Source organism: Lasioglossum baleicum, chromosome 14 (assembly GCF_051020765.1).
Source record: "Lasioglossum baleicum chromosome 14, iyLasBale1, whole genome shotgun sequence".
Taxonomy (NCBI): domain Eukaryota; kingdom Metazoa; phylum Arthropoda; class Insecta; order Hymenoptera; family Halictidae; genus Lasioglossum; species Lasioglossum baleicum.
In genome coordinates this window covers 5,197,300-5,215,343 of record NC_134942.1, presented here as the reverse complement: position 1 = coordinate 5,215,343, position 18,044 = coordinate 5,197,300, and the positions used below count along the sequence as shown (strand labels likewise).

Here is an 18,044-nt window from a genome sequence, read left to right as displayed (position 1 = left end):
TGGGTCTCAAGGTAGAACGCTGCGGAGGTTGATGTGGAATTGTTCCTTTCAGGATCTGGACGAGGACACGGATAGATCTCTCTGTTGACACCGGATCCGCCATCCATTTTGTGTTATTTTTATTTCACATACTAGCCACAATGACAAGTAAATATCACAGGATTGATTTTATTTAGACTTTGTGCGGCTCCTATTCTAATACGCGCTCTACTAAAGATATTTATACAGAGCTGACCAAGAACCTACTTCGAGTTTTCATTTAAACGTTCGATTTTCATTTCAATCGCCGGTCGAATGATTGGTTCCATTTTGTTACTTTACAATTATTGAGATTATTAATCAGAATTGGTTGAATAGATTTCTTTATTAACTCAGTCTTGTTACTTGTCTAAGACACCATATACCAGCCACTTTTAACACTAGACCTACCAAGCCTTAAGGGATGTAGGGTACATGTAGAGTACCTTAACAAAATGACTAGATTAATTTTATTAAGACTTTGTGCGGCTCTTATTTTAATACGCGCTCTACTAACGATCTGTATACAATTGGTTCTTATGAAAACATTTTTATTATTTGACCACTGTGATGTGCAAATACTATTATACTAGTTTATTATACATGGTCTTAAAGTACAAAGCTGACCAAGAACCTACTTCCAGTTTTCATTTAAACGTTTGATTTTCATTTCAATCGCCGGTCGAATGATTGGTTCCATTTTGTTACTTTACAATTATTGAAATTATTAATGAGAATTGTCATGAGCATTGGTTCAATAGATTTCAATAAATTCATTTTAGATGTTCAATAGAACATGTAGGCTACAGGATCCATTATAAAAATGACTAGATTAATTTTATTTAGACTTTGTGCGACTCCTATTTTAATACGCGCTCCACTAAAGATACCTATACAATCAGTTCTCATGAAATCATTTTTATTATTTTAATAATTGTTTTGACCGGTGGGGTGAACCGGTCAAAATTTGATAATGAAAATCCTTGATGGGTCCTGAGCTAGCTCAGCAATTGCATCTGCAGAGAAGGAGGTCCCAAAGCAAGAAGAAGGATCCGTTTGAAGTCGAGGGACGCTAGAGCTGAAGGTTCGTGGTCTTTCGCATTGTTTCCACGCGAAATGGCATGCTCGTCGTCGTCACTGTTATTATCGAGGCTACCAGGGCCCGTCATAAATCTCCGGCATCGCGGCCGGACGTCTTAAAAATGACTCCGTTCCTAAAGGTGCCCGCGAACCCGCCGGCCAAGCGAAAACAGCAAACCTGCGTTTGTGCTCGCGTGCACTCGCTGACTCACACACGAGCGAGGACCATTGTTGGTCGGTCGTCCGTGTCCGAGAAGGAGAGCCGTCTCGCCATATGCGGCAAGGACGCCGATCGCTGTGGTGCATTGGGCCTCGTAACGGGCCTTGCGCGTGCACCTACCTGCGCTTAGAGGGTGAAGCGCTGCACCGATGCGCTGCCGAGTCTTCGAGTACCGCTCAGAATCTTCAGTGTCCCGTTTCGAGGCCGTTGGCGCAGTGAAACTTCGTTCTCCTTGTCAATTTTATTGTCTAGCCTTGTTACCCGAACGGATGTTTATGCAATTTTCAATTTTTGTAGACAAATTTTAAGGAAGTCGCACCAAATAAAATCCTATCTTCATTCATAGACTCCGGATGTTTACGCAGTTTCCAATTCTTGTATGTAAATTTTAAGAATGTGAAAGTCTCTTATTTTCAGTGATAGTTCGTAGATCCGAAATAAATAAAAATTTTATGATGTATAACGTTTATCGAAAATTCTCCGACGTCGTAAATGCATGGAGATCCGTCTAGTGATAACATTTGCAGGTCCAAAATAATTAAACATCCTACTAAATTCTGTCGAACTTGATACTCCAGTATTATAACAAAAATGAATACAATATAAAATGCAAAACAGTGAAGGGACTTGAAAATGCTGCTTTACAGTACAATTTTAACTTTGCACGAGAATTCACAGTCTAACAACGCTGCGGTAATAATTCAAGGATTGCAGTAGGATGGAGACTACGAAGGGGCGGAGCTGCGAAGAGCAAGGAGCGTTTTTGTTAAAGCTTTTTATTGTTTTTTTTTCTCTCTTATGCAGGTTTCCTCTCAATTTACAAACTTCTCGTAGATAAAATGATAACGTAACATACTCAACGTTGCATATAATAATCATATTAATCAATTATCATTATCTCCCTGACGATAATGATAATAATAATAATCATCGCAATAATAATAATTATCGTAATAATAATAATAGCAATAGTTGCATCTGCTGCAATAATAATATTAATATTGGTAATCGTCGGTATTGTTATTCGTCGTTCGCCTGGGGTTACGAAGCATAGGCTCAGAAAGTCGAGGCGTGGGTCTACCAAGAAAACCCAGCCCCTCGCGAATCGCAAAATCTACGAGCAATTTTTATCTCGGCCGCCGGAACGTCGTCGCGGTCTCCGCACATTTTTTTATTTCGTCCCATTCGAAAATAGCGCTTCGTCGAATAATAGTGTTTTCTCGTTCGAATTTCTGGGAACATTTCGTGGACGGCTGATCGGTAAGAATTTTCTGCCGTGGACGCCTCTCTAACATAAAGGGAGCTTTTTTTTACGACGTCCTCGGTAAAATAAACGGTTTACGAACGTCCATTCGGTTCCGCGAAGAAAAATCGCTGGGAACACGTCGTGTTAGGCGACTGTATGCAAAAAGAAAAATATCCACGCCTTAATCGAACGTCGCTGGTGCCACGGCGACGGGCCAGCGGCCATCTAAAACACGCCCCACACTGAAAAATAATCTCGTCCCACGCTTTCTAGCGATCGCTGCTGGAACATCTCGTCAACAAAATAAACTTTCTCATCTCTGCCGCGCTTCCGGGACGGAAGTAGGCCTCTTCTACGCTTTTAATCGGCGGGAGATTCGATTCCGTTCGCGGGGCGTCGTCCAGAATCTAGAAACACGTTCTCCGTTTTCCCTTACTGGTTCATCGGGAAGCTCAAACATTAATATAAATGCACAAATAACTTCCACACGGTCCTCTCATGAATAACGTTTGTAAAAATGATCGAATCCTGTATTATTATTTAGTAACCTGAATTTTCTTTGGGCTATTCATTGATAATTAGACTGTGGATCTTTATGCAGTAGTTAAATAAATATTCATTTCATCCCTTAATAGCCGTTTTACGTTGGGAACGACATAACGATATCCTTAGGTTTTTTATCATTTTCACTGCTTCATATCTCATGCAGTTAATTCGTTCGTAAACGCATAGAAGTCCGCAGTCTATTGATAATACAGTCAAGAAATATGATACAGAAATACAATAAATCATTTTAGTTTTCAGATACTTGAAGCAATGATGGTGTCCCCCGTTTCTTGAAGAAAGCCTCTGTATGTGGAATTGTTGAAGATAAAATGTTGGTTCCTATGGGGTGTTTATGGTTCGCGACTGACCCCGTCAATGTTACGGCGGCGGGATCTTGAAACTTGGCGGCTGGACTCAGGCCGGAGACGATTCTCTGCCGAGGCGGCGTTATAAAAAATATTTGTTCGACGGTTTGAGCTTGTTCGCGAGCCTGCCAAGTTTCATTCGCGCGTGTCGGGCCCGGTTTCGAAAGATTCTGGACGTGGGCAGCGTGGAATTGGAACCGGTGCTCCGCTCGAGCTCCCGAGCTCCGTAGCATTTTATTCAAATCGAGTCGAATCGCGCTCGACGTCCCTCCTTCGGTCCGGTCTCGGATCGGAACGGGCTTTCAGAAACGATTTCGATCTCGCGCCGCGTTGCAAAACCGAACATCCCCGTCCCTAGCGGACGTTAGCCTAATTATCGGACCGAGTTATCGACTACCTGAGGAGCATGAACACTTTTGTACGGCAGAACGAGCGTGTCTACCTATCTAGCGAAAAATTGATTTCTCTTTTAAATCTACGGCGTCGCGACGATCGTTCTCGACTACACGATCTCTCTGTTCTCGAGGAAGGAGGAATAATACCGCGCGTTTTTCCCTGAAAATTTTCCGATCCCTCGAACCACGTTCGATTTTGCAAGAAGCGCGAGACCGCGTCCCTCGTGATTTCCTTCGGGAATTTCTCCACAGCCCGGAACGCCCCGCCCGCGGCCGCCATCTCCCGGCAAGACACTTGATACAAAATGGCGCTACGCTCGCGTTTGGTATAAAAAACAGTGAAACATTGGAATGGCATTTCGTTCGACGTCGCTATCTACATTAATGCAGTCTGTTTCGAATGTTCTCCATCTCTCTCTCTCCCGTCCTCCTCCGGGGTTATTTGATTCGTTACTCGCGGGGCAACCGCCCCGCCATCTTGAAAAAGGACCCTGTTCGATCCTCGACGTCCACCAACCCTTCAACCCTCCCTCCCCTCTTCACTCTCTCTCTCTCTCTCCTCCCAGCCTCCCTCAACGCGTAAATAAATCGTCTTCAATAAATACAACCGATAGACTATATAAATAAATAATTTGCCGTGATCGAACGATCGAAACGTAGAAATCGGGCTCACGTCGATCGGCGAGCGGACCACGTTCGATCTCCGAACCCGCGCAACGTTTCTCGCGCGAGCTCTGCTAACGAAGAAATTTAATTGCCCCATCTCCGCTCGATCAAGTCGAGTCCGTCTGAATCTTTGCCGATCGATAAAACGTTGCGCGCGTCGTGAGATCGGTGCTCGATCTCTCGTGTAAAAGGCGGCGAGAGATCGCGATCCCTCGTCGATCGCGGTTACTAAGCTAAAGAAATCGCGACCACGGGATACTTTTTTTCCCTCGGTAACGATCTCGACGGTCCGCGTGATCGATCTCGGTTTCGGCCGGCTTAGAAAGTCTCGACTAATTGCTGGACAAACTTGGCAGCGAGCATGCCGATTGCTTGTAGTATTTTTCTTGCGAACGCGGTAATGGATCAAGGATAATTGGACCGTGGATCTTCATGCGTGTATGGAACGATCTCAAAGTTGGGGAACGAATGGATGGTGGATCGGGAGCGGCGCGAATTCGCGAAAACGTGACGCGGTCATCGATCACGCGGAACCGGCGAGAGGATCTCGCGAGTCACTGGGGGACGAAGGTATCGCGTGTCCGCGTCGCAAGGTGTAATCTCTCGTCTCGGATCAATCGACGAGCTGTCAGCCGGGGCGCAATTAACAGACTGGAAGCAAATCGATCGGGAAGCCATTAACGCAAGACCCCGCGCCGGCTAATTGCCCGCTTGAATTCCGTGGTAACCAATTGAAACCGCGCTCCCATCTTCTCCCCTCCCTAACACCTGTCCCGCCCCGCCAGGATCCAGGACGAGTTCTCCGCTTATATTCGTCCCGGTTCTTTTTTTTTTTAATTTTCGTTCTCTCCTGTTCGGTCTTCTTGTCGGCCTGTGGCTAATCTGTTCTCGCGGATCGCGAGAGACGTCAAACCTCTCTCTTCACAACTTTTCAGATCTCTCCCCATCTCCCTCCCCTCCCCCCCCTCTCCACTTCTTCGAGCACCAATCTTTCCAAGCACCACCCCGATTCTACGCGTGACTCCTACACGGGGCCGCTAACTGATCGACCCCGTACCGTTAAGGCCCGTTAACTTCTCTCCCTCTAATCGGACGCCTTCGATCTGCGGCGCGACACGGAACAAGGGGGCCAGAAGCGACGCGAGCCAACGAGCAGCGAAGCCAGATCAACACTTTTCTCCCAGTTCACTTTATACTCCTTCCACGGCGGAAAGTATCCTCCAACAACCGTCACAACGTCACGTGAGTGACTCCGGTAATAATAGAGAGAGGGGGTCACCGTATTCCCCTCGATTTCCCCGATCTGGCTCCACTGCCAACGAGAGACAGCCTCTCTTCAAGCTTTATCGGTCGCCCACGCGACAACCGGCCCTCGTTTAATTGCTCTGTTGTGCCCGAGCCGCCTCGAACTGTCCCCGCGGACCGTTCTCCGCCGCGGACCGTGTCCCGAGAGTTTCTCTGACGGACAGCCTCCTTTTCGCCGATGCCTCACGGCGACATTCGCATTCTTACCCGTGTTCCCTCGGCTTCCTCGCATTCTACGCGATCGAACGATAGAACGTCGAAAAGGAAGCGTTCACCTGCGACGAACCGTTCTCCCGTGGATCGGCGTTCAACTGTCCGAGCGTCGATCAGCTGACCGCGGAGCAGTGGCTGTCAACGCGGTGCGCCAGACGAGACTTTTCATAAAAAGAGATTGTCTTTCCCTATCGGACTCTGAAAAATTGCTTTTACATTCGCTCGAAAACTAATTCTATCGTGCCAAAGAGTCTCTCCGCGCACAGGTTTGGCAAACCCTGCTCCTCTCGTTCTTTCGCGAAGCATGCGGGGAAAACGTGATTCCGGGGGGGAACCCAGAGGTTCTCATCTCGCCGCTGCACATCGTCCAAAGAGTTGATTTACGCGAACTCCGAAAACTGTGTCTAAATTTACTCGAAAACTAAGATTCTATTCACGCGAGTTGAGAACCCCTGATGTTCGAGTACCTTGGGAATCTTTCGGCCCCGACGAAAGCAACTGGAACACCCTGAAAAAATGCGATATCACGGAGAAGGGGGTGCTCGAGACCAGTGTCGCCAGATCGAGACTTTTCCCCCACTTCTACGACGCGTTCCCCTGTTCTCGGACCGGTTGCGTCTGCGTCGCGACAACTTGACCCAGCAACGTCTGACGACACTGGTCCCGACCCCCTTACCTACCAATGGCGACCTCCGAACAGCATGACACCAGCCTGCAAGGACCAATCGCACGGCGACTGTTCGCGGTCCGGAGTTTGAAGAGCGCCTCGACGGTAGGGTAGGGTTCACTCGCGAGGCTAAAACACGCTAGAGTCCCGGGCGCGAAGGACGCCCGCCCGAGGAGGTGTCGGGGACACCTTCACCGAGACGTACTCGCCCTCTTCCTCGGGCCGAGAGGCCTGTCTCAGACGCTGTCGGACGCGACAGACATGGGCCTCTTGTAAACGGGCGCTGGTATCCTCGAGTAGCCGCCTCGTTCAGAGGCGGGTTTCGGGTCCTTCCTGGGACTGGCGGCGTTCTGGCTCTCCTGCGGCAGCACCACGGTCCCGTTCCCGTCGATCCAAGCCCTGGTGAACTCCAGGTTCGCGACCCCGTCCGCTCCGTGGCTCTGGTAGTCCCTCAACAGGTCCTGCAACGTTTGCACGACCTCGCGGTCGTTCTGTAAGTGACCGACTTTCTGCAGAATCTGCTCGAGTAACGGATTCGCCACCTTGGTTGGCGAGGACTGCAGGGATCCGGTGGTGCTCGTCGTCGACGGTTTGATCCGCCTGCCGTTCCTGTCGTACTGCACCCCGTTCACGCTCTGACGCGGCAGGCTCTGTCTCGCGGGGCTCTTGCGCGCGAAACTCGCCGTTGTCGCACAGGTTGCCGCCCCCTGGGGATTCAGAAACGTGTCCGACTGGATGCTAGGCCGCTGACGCACCTGCCGGCCGTTCCACGTGTTGCTACCGCTGACCGGCGACTGGCAGGACTTCGGGACAGCGGACGCCTTACTCAGGCTACCCGTCGGAGGCTTCCGCAGGCTGGTCCGAACAGCGCCACGCTTCAAGGGGCTGCCCTCCGGGCTGGAGTTGCTCTCTCGGGGGGTCCTGCTGCCGGATGATGCCCTCGACACGTTGCTGTTCTCACGCACGATTGATCCTGCTCGGGGAGTCCTGTCTCCCGACGAGGACGCCACGCTTCGAGATGGGGACGCCCGCAAAGGACTCGCCGGGCCTATTCGGGTCTTCCGCAGACCCGTTTCGATGCTCTCCGTCTCCACGCAGGAACGCTCCTCCGGCTCCGGCTTCGCGGGTTGCTCTGAAACAGGGGCCCGTCCGGCCAAGGTTAGCTCTGGATGGGAATGTTTACATCGGCCGATGTGTATTCCCCTTTAGCGACCTTCGAAGGATTTCTGATAGGGGTCCTGGCCCCCGGCCACGGTGTATTATAGAGGTGTTACGACTAAGCACCTCTGTAAGGCTGAAGTTTTGTGGTAGATAGAGGTTCGTTCTCTGGTCGCCGCCAGATGGAATCCTAGTCATTTTCACAGTTTTCATGTACGTGTGAGAACGAGATTGTGTGTAGCAGCGTGTCCATGTAGCCCGTGCTAAGGTATATGTACGGTACATACCTTAGCACGGGCTACATTGACACGCTGAAAACTGTGAAAATGACTAGTATTCCATCTGGCGGCGACCAGAGAACTAATCTCTAAATATCACACCTTTCCGAGAGAAGTCCGAACACCTCTGTAATACACCGTGCCTGCGGCCGATTTTCAAAGAGAGTGGATGAGATCGAACTGAACTACGTAGTCTGTGTCCGGAAAGTATCCGATCTTATGGCTTCGTTCCTAAGTGGGCTAAGGCGGATACCGCATGTTTATGTCAGAAGCGACCTTGTAATAATGCCGTAGTTTGAAAACGCTACGCAGTTTTGCAAGCAGCGTCGCGTATTATAATGACCGAACGTGTGAAACAAAGAAAATGCGTGAAATTTTCCCAGAAACTTGGGCATTCGTGTTCGGAAACCATTGGTACGATTCTCCGAACAGTCCTGATCTAGCTCCTTGTGACTTCTGGTTGTTCCCCGAAATGAAGAAAAAAATTTGCGGACGTGGAAGCAATAAAACAGAATACGACGAGGCAGCTGTTCGCTATCCACAAAGATGATTTTAAGCAGTGTTTTCGTAAGTCGGAGGATCGCTGGAAGAAAGTTGTGGCTTGTAATGGACAACACTTTGAAGGAGACACCATTGACATCAACCAGGAATGATTCTTCCACCCGCTACAACGCAAGTTCCGGACAGATTACGCACGTGCTGAACGAAGCTAGCCTTGCATTGCCCGAAAGAACAGGGACTTTGTTCCAATGCCTGCTGATAAGAGAACTCTGTCGGACAGAGTCATATTTGGTCAATCTCAAAACCTGCTTATGTGTTTGCGAAGCAGTTGGCAGAAATATTTGTTGACCGTCGCAGCACTGGTTAGGTAACCAGGGTTATATAATAATAATCAAAGGCGAGCGTTATGGAGCGCGTTTTTCTCGCCGGCTGATGTTTATTCAGCAGTTTAGGCTCCGGAGACGCGTCCCGTTTCAGCGGGCTGCGTGGGCAAGGTGAACAAACGGAACCAGTCCGAAGAATCGACACCGGACTTTTATTATTATGTTTTCGATTAGCCCGTGACGCACCTGTGATGTTTCGCGGCTGGACGTGCTAATTGACCGCGGACGATAAAATCCGATTCGCTATAGTGTCCGAGGAGGATTAGAGACTAGGATCCCTGCTCGTTAGAAACACGAATGATCCTGAACTTTGGAGTATAGGTGGTTCAACATTGGGAAACCAACATTGGGAAGTTTGAAACAGTAATCTGATTAAAAGAATTTGAGAATTCTTGTAAATTATTTTCGACTGATTGAGATCACAAAAGAGGGAAAGAAATTTTTATTTGAATCCTGTTAGATGCAATTGACTTGGAGATTATCGTCTTTGAAAATTTCCGACTCCTGTTGGCCGCAATTGGACTTGGAGGTTGTCTTTGAAAATTTCTTTTAGAATTGGCCATCGATCTAGAACGAAAGTGACATTTCAGGTTGTACTCGATAGCAGCCTTGGCGGATCGCCGTGTGTTGTCGGGTAATTTGGTGTTGGCCAACGCTTTTGGACCACCCTGTAGCCGATTAATATTCAAAGTACACTCGGCACACGTTGCCGTGGACGCGTACAGGCCGACCTGACATTTAGCCGGCTCCGACGGATTATACGGGCCGGGGAGAGAGAGAGATCCCGCGGTGTGTTGAGGAGCGTAGGCGATCTCCAACAACAACCTGTCCTCGGAACAATCGCCGGTCGATCCTCGATAACGCTCGGATCGAACACAGCTCGGATACGAACGCTCTCGCTTGACGCACTTGACGCGTGGCGATCTTTCACGCCTCGAGAGGGGCTTCCCGGCTGCTCTGAGGAGGCTTCTAGCCCACCTTACACGCTGTCTTCGAGCTTTGACCCGCACCGAAAGCGACCCGAATTTTCCTTGCGCCACCTCTTTACCTTCCACCCCAAAAATTGAGTCAAAATGATCGGCTTCGAGTTGTCTTACAGGCACTGAAGCAGAGGTCGGCATTATTTGGCGAAAAAAATATTTGAAATACTATTTAAAGAAAATTCGATTTATTTATAATCGAATAAATCATGAAATCGAGATTTTAAACTTGATAGTAAATTAAGTTTCAAAGGTTCGCAATATCTATTGAATGCGAACCATTATTTTGAGCAATAATATTTAAAATTGAAATTGGAAATAAAGACGAAGTCCAAATGTTTTCAATATTCTTAAAAAAAAAACTATTTTCAAATACTATTTTCAAAAATTACTGCATCAAACAAAATATGTTATTTTCAAAAATTACTGCATCAAATAAAATATTTTATTTTCAAAGTTGTACAGATACTGTAAAATAAACGGGATTATTTACTATTTACTATTTAAAATACTATTTTCCCCAGCTCTGTGCATTGAAGTTAAATTTAATGAACGCCGTCTGCAACCTTATCTTTATCTATTATTTCTGGACTTTTAAATTGTCTGAAAAACTTCCGAACACGCGTTGAAGTCCCAATCTTAATATGTAAACCTTGGAACGTGAAATATTACAAAAAAATTGTACAGTTTTTGAACTCCAAATTCATCCTTTCCCAAAACCTATACTACAAAAATGACCCTAGCACAGTTTCGTCTCACTGGATGCGTCCGGCCAATTCGAAGCGCGATTGTCCACGAAATAATCAACCAAGAATTGCTTTTGTCCGAAAATACGATCTCGAGGATGGATGCAGACGGCGAGACAAGTTCGGACTCGGAACCGAGATGGAGGAGCGAAGATAAACACTTGTCCCGAGGTATTAAGATCCGAATCCCCTTCGCAGCCTGTCTCGTCGTTCCCGAAGGTGTACGCGCCGCGGATCAGCCCTTACCCCCCTCTCCGGATGCCCGAAAAAAAATCAACATCAAAGCGAAGCGGTTAGGGCGACGCGCGTCCTCAGTGAAGTGCGCTTCAAGTTTCAACGAACCACACCGCTCCTCGAACGTGTCGGAAAGTGGGAACGAGAGAAAAAGCTGGGCATCGAGGGGGCCTACGGGGGACAGGGGGAGGGTCTCTCTCTCGTTGGATCTCCGTTGGTCCCCGGGAGAGTTGAAACAGAAGAGGAACCGTACAATAGTGGCGTTTGTTCGCCGATACACCACCCCCATGCCCGCCGCCTCGTTCCTATTAAACTGAATGACTGGCTTTGATCGGAAAGCCCCGTCGTACACGCGTTTTCTCCGCAGCGGGACGCGCATTATCGCGATCCACGCGCGATTTCACTCGTCGCACGATTAACATGCGTCCTTCGTCTCGCTGTCGCGCCGTTGCGAAACGCGATTAAAGGTAGAAACGTACTGCGATCATGGCAGATCGCCTTTTATATAATTCCCGATCATTAGGCGTATTTAGAAGCCAAAGTTTTATTTTTGCTCCGGTTAAATATCCGGTTGACGAAAGCTTTTATTCCGCATGGAGATCCGCGGTATAATCGTGTAGTACATCGAACAAATGAAATTAATGGAGATCCGCGGTATAAACGTGTAGTACATCGAACAAATTAAATTAATTAAAATCGACTCCTCGGATTATTCAATGGGACAAATGTTCTGTATACTGTCTGATTAAATTATTAGAAAAGAAATGTGTGCGAGATTGAATAGTGGTAATAATAATTTGTATAAATGAATGTTTATTTCTTAGATGCACGTTCGAATACTGACTGTATTGAGAAATTGTGAGGTGAGTTCATAGGGGAATGATTAATGTGAAATGATAAGATGACAGAATTGTTACAGATGGGACACGAGTGGTTCGTAATGGGACAGTCGTGGGTTTCTGTATCTTTTGGCGAAATCATAGGACAGTTACATCACCGAGCATCACGCGGAGGTCCGAGGGGCTCAGGACTGCCAAAGAAAGAAGCCTAACGTTCGTAAACATCGCGTGGGTGGCTCGAAATTAAAGGAGAAGTCGAGTTTTCGAAGGCACTCGATGTCGTCGAACTAAACGATCTTCCACTGTAACTATACAGGACTCGAATTCTTAACGCCCACGCTCGTCACGAGCAGCATTGCTTCCTAATATGTGAGAAGACGAACGGGTCGAAATTGGACGGTCCAAATAATATACTACGTCGGCGAGCGACCAAGTTTTAATTATTTTTAGTAAGAAAAGATCTAGCTTTCCTAAATGAGGCCCAACCGACCGATCGTCAACTCAAAATCCTAGAACGAACCCAGAGTCGCCAGATGAGGGGAATTTACTCAAATTTGTAATAGTTTATAGCCAGAGCTGGGGAAAATAGTATTTTAAATAGTAAATAGTATATAATTTATTTATTCTCTATTTATTCTCTAAAGTATGTGTACAACTTTGAAAATAAAATATTTTACTTAATGCAGTAATTCTTGAAAATAAAATATTTTATTTAATGCAGTTATTTTTGAAAATAAAATAATTTATTTGAGGCAGTAATTTTTGTTGGAAAATATAATAGTATTTTATTTCGTGTTTCTGATTGTTTAAAATAGAAATATTTTATTTTGGGGATCAAATTGTTGAAATAGAAATATTTTATTTTGAGGTTCACACAGATTGTTAAAATAGAAATATCTTATTTTCGAAATTGTATATCTTATTTAAAATACTATTTTCTTTCAGCCAAATAAAATCTAAAATATTAAATAATGTTTGAAATATTTGTGTGTTTCGCCAAATAATGCCTACCTCTGTTTATAACCTATGGCTGTTGTCAAGAGATTCAAGGCAAGGCATGTCAATTAATTACTTTCATAAAAACCCTAGAAATTTAAGTAAATTACGTCCAATTGTATAGACCCCACTTGGAGGTCTGGATAAGCTATTTAAAAAAAAAGTTTAGGGAAAAGGTTACCCCCTCTCTGGCAGTACCGGATTACTCACGTGACATTGTGACGCATGCTCGACAGAGAGGGGCGTGGGGGAACAGCGTCGGAGAAGGGGAAGTTAGGGGACACAAGTCCCAATCGGGCGACTGTGCTCGAACCGAAGGACCATTAAATTTCTTCACGAAAAAGGACTCACTTTGACAATCGGCAACCGTGGGCGATCCTTGCGTCCCCGTAGTCCCGTTGCTGGTGGGTGGTTGCACAGCACCCAAACTCCTGTACCCTTCGTCGGACACCTCGCTGCAGTTGTCAGAATGCTCGCCATCCCCGTGAGGCGACTTCGTGTACTGTTGATTCCCTGTAACATCCTTGCCGAAGTTCTCCAGCACCGGCTCCTCCTTGATAGCTGGAGGACTCGGTGTCGGACTACGGCTGCTGGAATCCTCGCGACACTTGTAATTGTAGATGGTTGGCTCGTACTTAGGCGTGTCCTCCTTTTCCACGGCACGGCGAGCCACGCCGCCCTCCACCACGTATCGCTTCGTGAACTCCTCGGACAACGGCACCTTTGTGCGGATCTCCTGGTGGAGGTCCTTCTTAGCATCCTGGACAGAATATTGAAGAATATTTTCTGAGGAGTACTTCAGTTTTGAAGATTATCTGCTGAATAGTTAGGTCTCTGAAGATGAAGATTGGCTAGCTAATGTGTCCACAGTGGATCTAACCACTAGGCGGACCTAATAACAGCGTTCCTAAAACATCCAAGATCGGAAGGACCTCTAAAGCGCAACAGTCTTGAAGATCGGCTATCTAAGATGTCCACAGTGAATGTAACCACTTGGATCTAATCAAACTACCAAGATTGGAAGGACCTCCAAAGCACAACAGTCTTCAATATTAGCTACTTAAAGTGTCCACAGTGAATCTAACCACTTGGCGGACCTAATAAAAGCGTTCGTCAAACATCCAAGATCGGAAAGTCCTCCAAAGCGCAACAGTCTTCAAGATTAGCTACTTAAAGCATCCACAGTGAATCTAACCACTTGACGGACCTAATAAAAGCGTTCTTCACACATCCAAGATCGGAAAGTCCTCCAAAGCGCAACAGTCTTCAAGATTAGCTACTTAAGGTGTCCACAGTGAATCTAACAACTTGGCGGACCTAATAAACGCGTTCTTAAAACATCCAAGATCGGAAGGACCTCTAAAGCGCAACAGTCGTAAAAATTAACTACTTAAAGTGTCCACAGTGAATCTAACCACTTGGCGGACCTAATAACAGCGTTCCTAAAACATCCAAGATCGGAAGGACCTCCAAAGCGCAACAGTCTCCAAGATTGGCTATCTAAGATGTCCACAGTGGATCCAATCACTTGGACCTAATCAAACTGCCAAGATCGGAAAGATCTCTAAAGCGCAACAGTTTTGAAGATTGGCTATTTAAGATGTCCACAATTTAAGAGATCCAATCACTTGGACCTAAAACAGCCTTCTCAAAACATCCACGATTGAAAGGGTCTCTGAAGCTGAAGATTGGCTACGGAAGGTGTCCACAGTGGATCTAACCACTCGCACCTAATAGCTTTCTTAACACTTCCACGATCAAAAGGACCTCTAAAGCGCAACATTCTTGAAGACTGCGACCCGGGAAAGCAGTCAACGCGTTGAACCCGAAGAAGAGTCTGTCGCGAATCCAGAGCACTTGGCAAATAAATCACAGGTATGTGAGACTGACCTTAGGTTCCTGATGCTTGGTGTGATGGGTCGGCGACCTCGCATCTTCGTTGATGCATCTCTTAGGCGAGTCGGAGCCAGGCTTGGTGGTCGGGCTGCTTGATCGGAACTGTGGCTTCGGGGTCGGCGATCTCGATCGCTGTTTCCCGAAATCAACCTGATGGCTCGGGCTGCCAAGGAATTTCCTCTGGGGCGTGGGACTCCTCGATCGATTCGTCTTCTTCTGCTGCTGTTGCTGCTGCTGCTGCTGCTGCTCGTCCGGCTGTTTACCGGCGGGCTGGTGGGGCGTGGGCGATCGCGAACGATTGCTCGAGATGCTCCTGGCCGCGTGCAGCTGCGTCGATTGTTGACCCTGCATCGTACCCGCGCAGGATCCGACGCTCGACGCCGAACTACGCCGAGTTCTAGGAGGTGATCTGCGGATCAGCAACCGTTCTCACGTCTCGCGGCTCGGGCGGCAATCTGTCCACGCTAGGGACCCTTCTAGAATCTATCTTAGCTACCTGATTCTTTCGAATATTCTCTCTGGTGCACACCACTTGGAGATTTTGGTGTCAATGCACTCTCGCAGTATCGTTTGGAATTTTCGTGTAAAAGCTGAACTATATTCGATCCTCTCGTGGACACTTTGCCTACCCTTCTTCTTGCGTTAGTTATACTGTTAGTCACGTCATTTTCTTTCTGCTATACCCGATAAGCAGACAGAGGATTTTATCAACTTCTGAACAAAATGGTTCGTTTCGAAGTAGTAGAAAGATTAAAATGATTTAAGAATGGTTTTATGCATTTTTTATCTACTAACATAGCAAATGAGTCCCAGAAAATGTCCGTGCAAGCAAAACTAATATTCAATTCGAAGATACTTGATTCGAACACGTCATTTTATCGATCAGGGATCCAAGGTTAGGAGATGCAGCGCCCCTTACGCAATCGAAGGCTTCTCTGAATCAATTAGCAAAGCCAGGATCGTTACAGCGTCGGAATCGTCAGCGCGTGATGATAGACCATGGATTTCTTCGTTCAATTATTCTAGGAAGGTCCCTAATCGTTGGACGCGAGCGTTTACAAATCGCTGGTGTTGCGAACGCGCTAAGGTGTGCATGCTCGATGATAAAGGTTCGCAGAAACCGCTGGACGCATCGTTAATGAATAAGTTGAGGTCTCTCCGGCGACCAGTTTGCGAGCGGAGCCGCGAGGCTCTGTCATCGGAGCGTTCCCGGCGCGTGTCAGCGACTATCAAACATGTTTCTCGGTTATCAACGCCACGTATAATTTCCCGATCCCCGTCGAGACCGTTCCCATCCGGGGAAAAATCATGGGAGCTGGCTGACTCCGACTCTCTCGCTCGCCGTCGACAGATAAATGACACCTTAGAGGCAGAAAATTACTCACCTCTCGTAATGCACCTGCGCGCTGCCAAGGTCGAAGGACCCTCCAGCCTTTTGAATCAGCTTCGCTGAGATCATCGAGCGATGCGCTGCGACAAAACAACCACGCGGGAAAAGAAAGAATAATCATTGTGCAATCGGTACGACTCTTTTCTTCTTCCGTTCCGTCTTTCTCTTTTTTTCTCGTCGATGGACCCGGACGCTGATCGAGCGATGATCGAGCATGTACTTTTTTTTCATCGACAAACTTTTAGTAAAAACTAACTGATTCGCTGCTCGACTCATTTGCGATATTCAAGCACGTCTTAACGAATTTTTATCGTGTCCAAGATTGAAGCAGAAGCTTTTCGAAACGTTTCTAGGAGTAAAGGTGAAGTTTGTTTCTCGATCGAGAAATTGAAGTATAAGAATTTATGATTTCGGCGCCAGGTTCGATCAATTATAAACCTACAGCAAATGTGCAATTATTTAAACATGCATCTTGACGTTTCGATCCCTATGTGGATCATTTTCACAAAGAACATTTATTGCGTCTGAAAATAATGCAAAAGAATGTAAATTTTGCATAAATATTGTAACACAGCCGTGTAGATCAAAAGGATCAAACAAAATTAATATATTTGCTTGCTGCGACAAGAAAAGGAAAAAAACATTTTAGACGAAAATTATGAGTTACGTAAGGACAAACGTCAAGATGCATGTTTAAATAATTGCTCGAACCTGGCGCCGAAATCATAAATTCTTATGTTTCTAGGGGAGTGTCAGTGAAGGATAAAAATACTCACAGGTTCTGCACCGGCAGGGATCATGCTTGTCCAAATAGTGGCTGAGGGTGTCCCATCCTCCGCCAACGCGAACCATAACGTGGCTCCTCAGGATCCTCACGAAGATGAGCACCTTCGTGTCTCCGATCCTGTACTTGCCCTCGGACACACGGATCATGGGGAACTGCGTCGGGCACGTGCACCTCTCGACCAAATCTCGAACCTGTAACCAAAAACAAGAATACCTCTTTAACCTCTTCCTTCAAACATTTGATCGTGTCAATTATAAAATATTGATTTTTAAACATTTCAGCTAACACACGACGACGATTCTACGTGAAATGCTGAACCGGAAGTGTGGAATACACGTTTCTGATACGAGACTCTGTTTTCGAAAAAATTGAGGCTGAATATTCGCGAGGTGTCTGATCATGGCCGGCCGTTTCTACTTAGCAGATTTTCTTATTAAATTATCTCATGAACGGAGCACAGTATTAAAAAAATTTATTCCGCATTTTCGACTTAGTTTTTCACGTAGAATCATCTCTCTTTGAGTCTGTAACGATCACTATAATTCTGAACGAGTTGGAAATAACGAAATTCCAACAGCAAACTCGATCGAAGCTGTGGATCGAAGGGAAATTCGATTATGGGACGCGACGAACGCCAAAAATTGAACGAGCATGATTGCTTCTAGTCTCGATAGGGTTAATAAAACATTGATCGATTTTTCCCTGAAGCTTTGAACGAAAGGAACAAGGCGGTTTCACCACGGGCGACAGAGCTCAATCGCGTTTCAGTTGTTAGGGGCCATTGTGCCGTTAATTAAACCGGCCTGTCGGGCGACGCGTTCGAACGATACACGATTTTTCATGCGGCCTGACAACGCCGGGGCCCGGCTCTGACCCGTATTTGTTGCGCAGGATTTATGGGGCCCGCGCGCGAGCCGCTATTGATTAGAAAGGCTGCGCACCGAGAAGTTTACGCGGTTGCATGTCGTCCCCTGACCAAATGTCAAGGAACCTATCACGCCGTCTGCCTGGTCCCGGTGACAAACGCGGCCCAAGAAACCACCGGACGTCTCTTCCCATTGTCTGGCATTTCGCGTCGCTAAACGACGATCGATATTCCCGACGTTTCCTCCCTTTTCTTGCCATTACACTCGAC

General features: G+C 46.8%; 1 protein-coding gene across 3 annotated transcripts in view; it reads right to left on the bottom strand.

Annotated features, from left to right (window-relative positions):
• Nucleotides 1–2,078: 2,078 nt before the first annotated feature.
• Nucleotides 2,079–18,044, bottom strand: part of LOC143215985 (GAS2-like protein pickled eggs) — an 87,787-nt gene continuing 71,821 nt past the window's right edge. Inside the window, exons 4-9 of one of the 3 annotated variants that reach the window (XM_076438656.1) lie at nucleotides 16,899–17,100; nucleotides 16,118–16,202; nucleotides 14,727–15,141; nucleotides 13,188–13,596; nucleotides 7,264–7,853; nucleotides 2,079–7,182 (exon numbers count right to left, since the gene is read on the bottom strand). In XM_076438656.1, coding sequence (XP_076294771.1) covers nucleotides 6,958–7,182; nucleotides 7,264–7,853; nucleotides 13,188–13,596; nucleotides 14,727–15,141; nucleotides 16,118–16,202; nucleotides 16,899–17,100 — 1,926 coding nt within the window. In that variant the 3' untranslated portion in view covers nucleotides 2,079–6,957. Of the gene's footprint in view, nucleotides 7,854–13,187; nucleotides 13,597–14,726; nucleotides 15,142–16,117; nucleotides 16,203–16,898; nucleotides 17,101–18,044 lie in introns of all 3 variants that reach the window. The other 2 variants (XM_076438654.1, XM_076438655.1) reach the window with 2 other exon arrangements.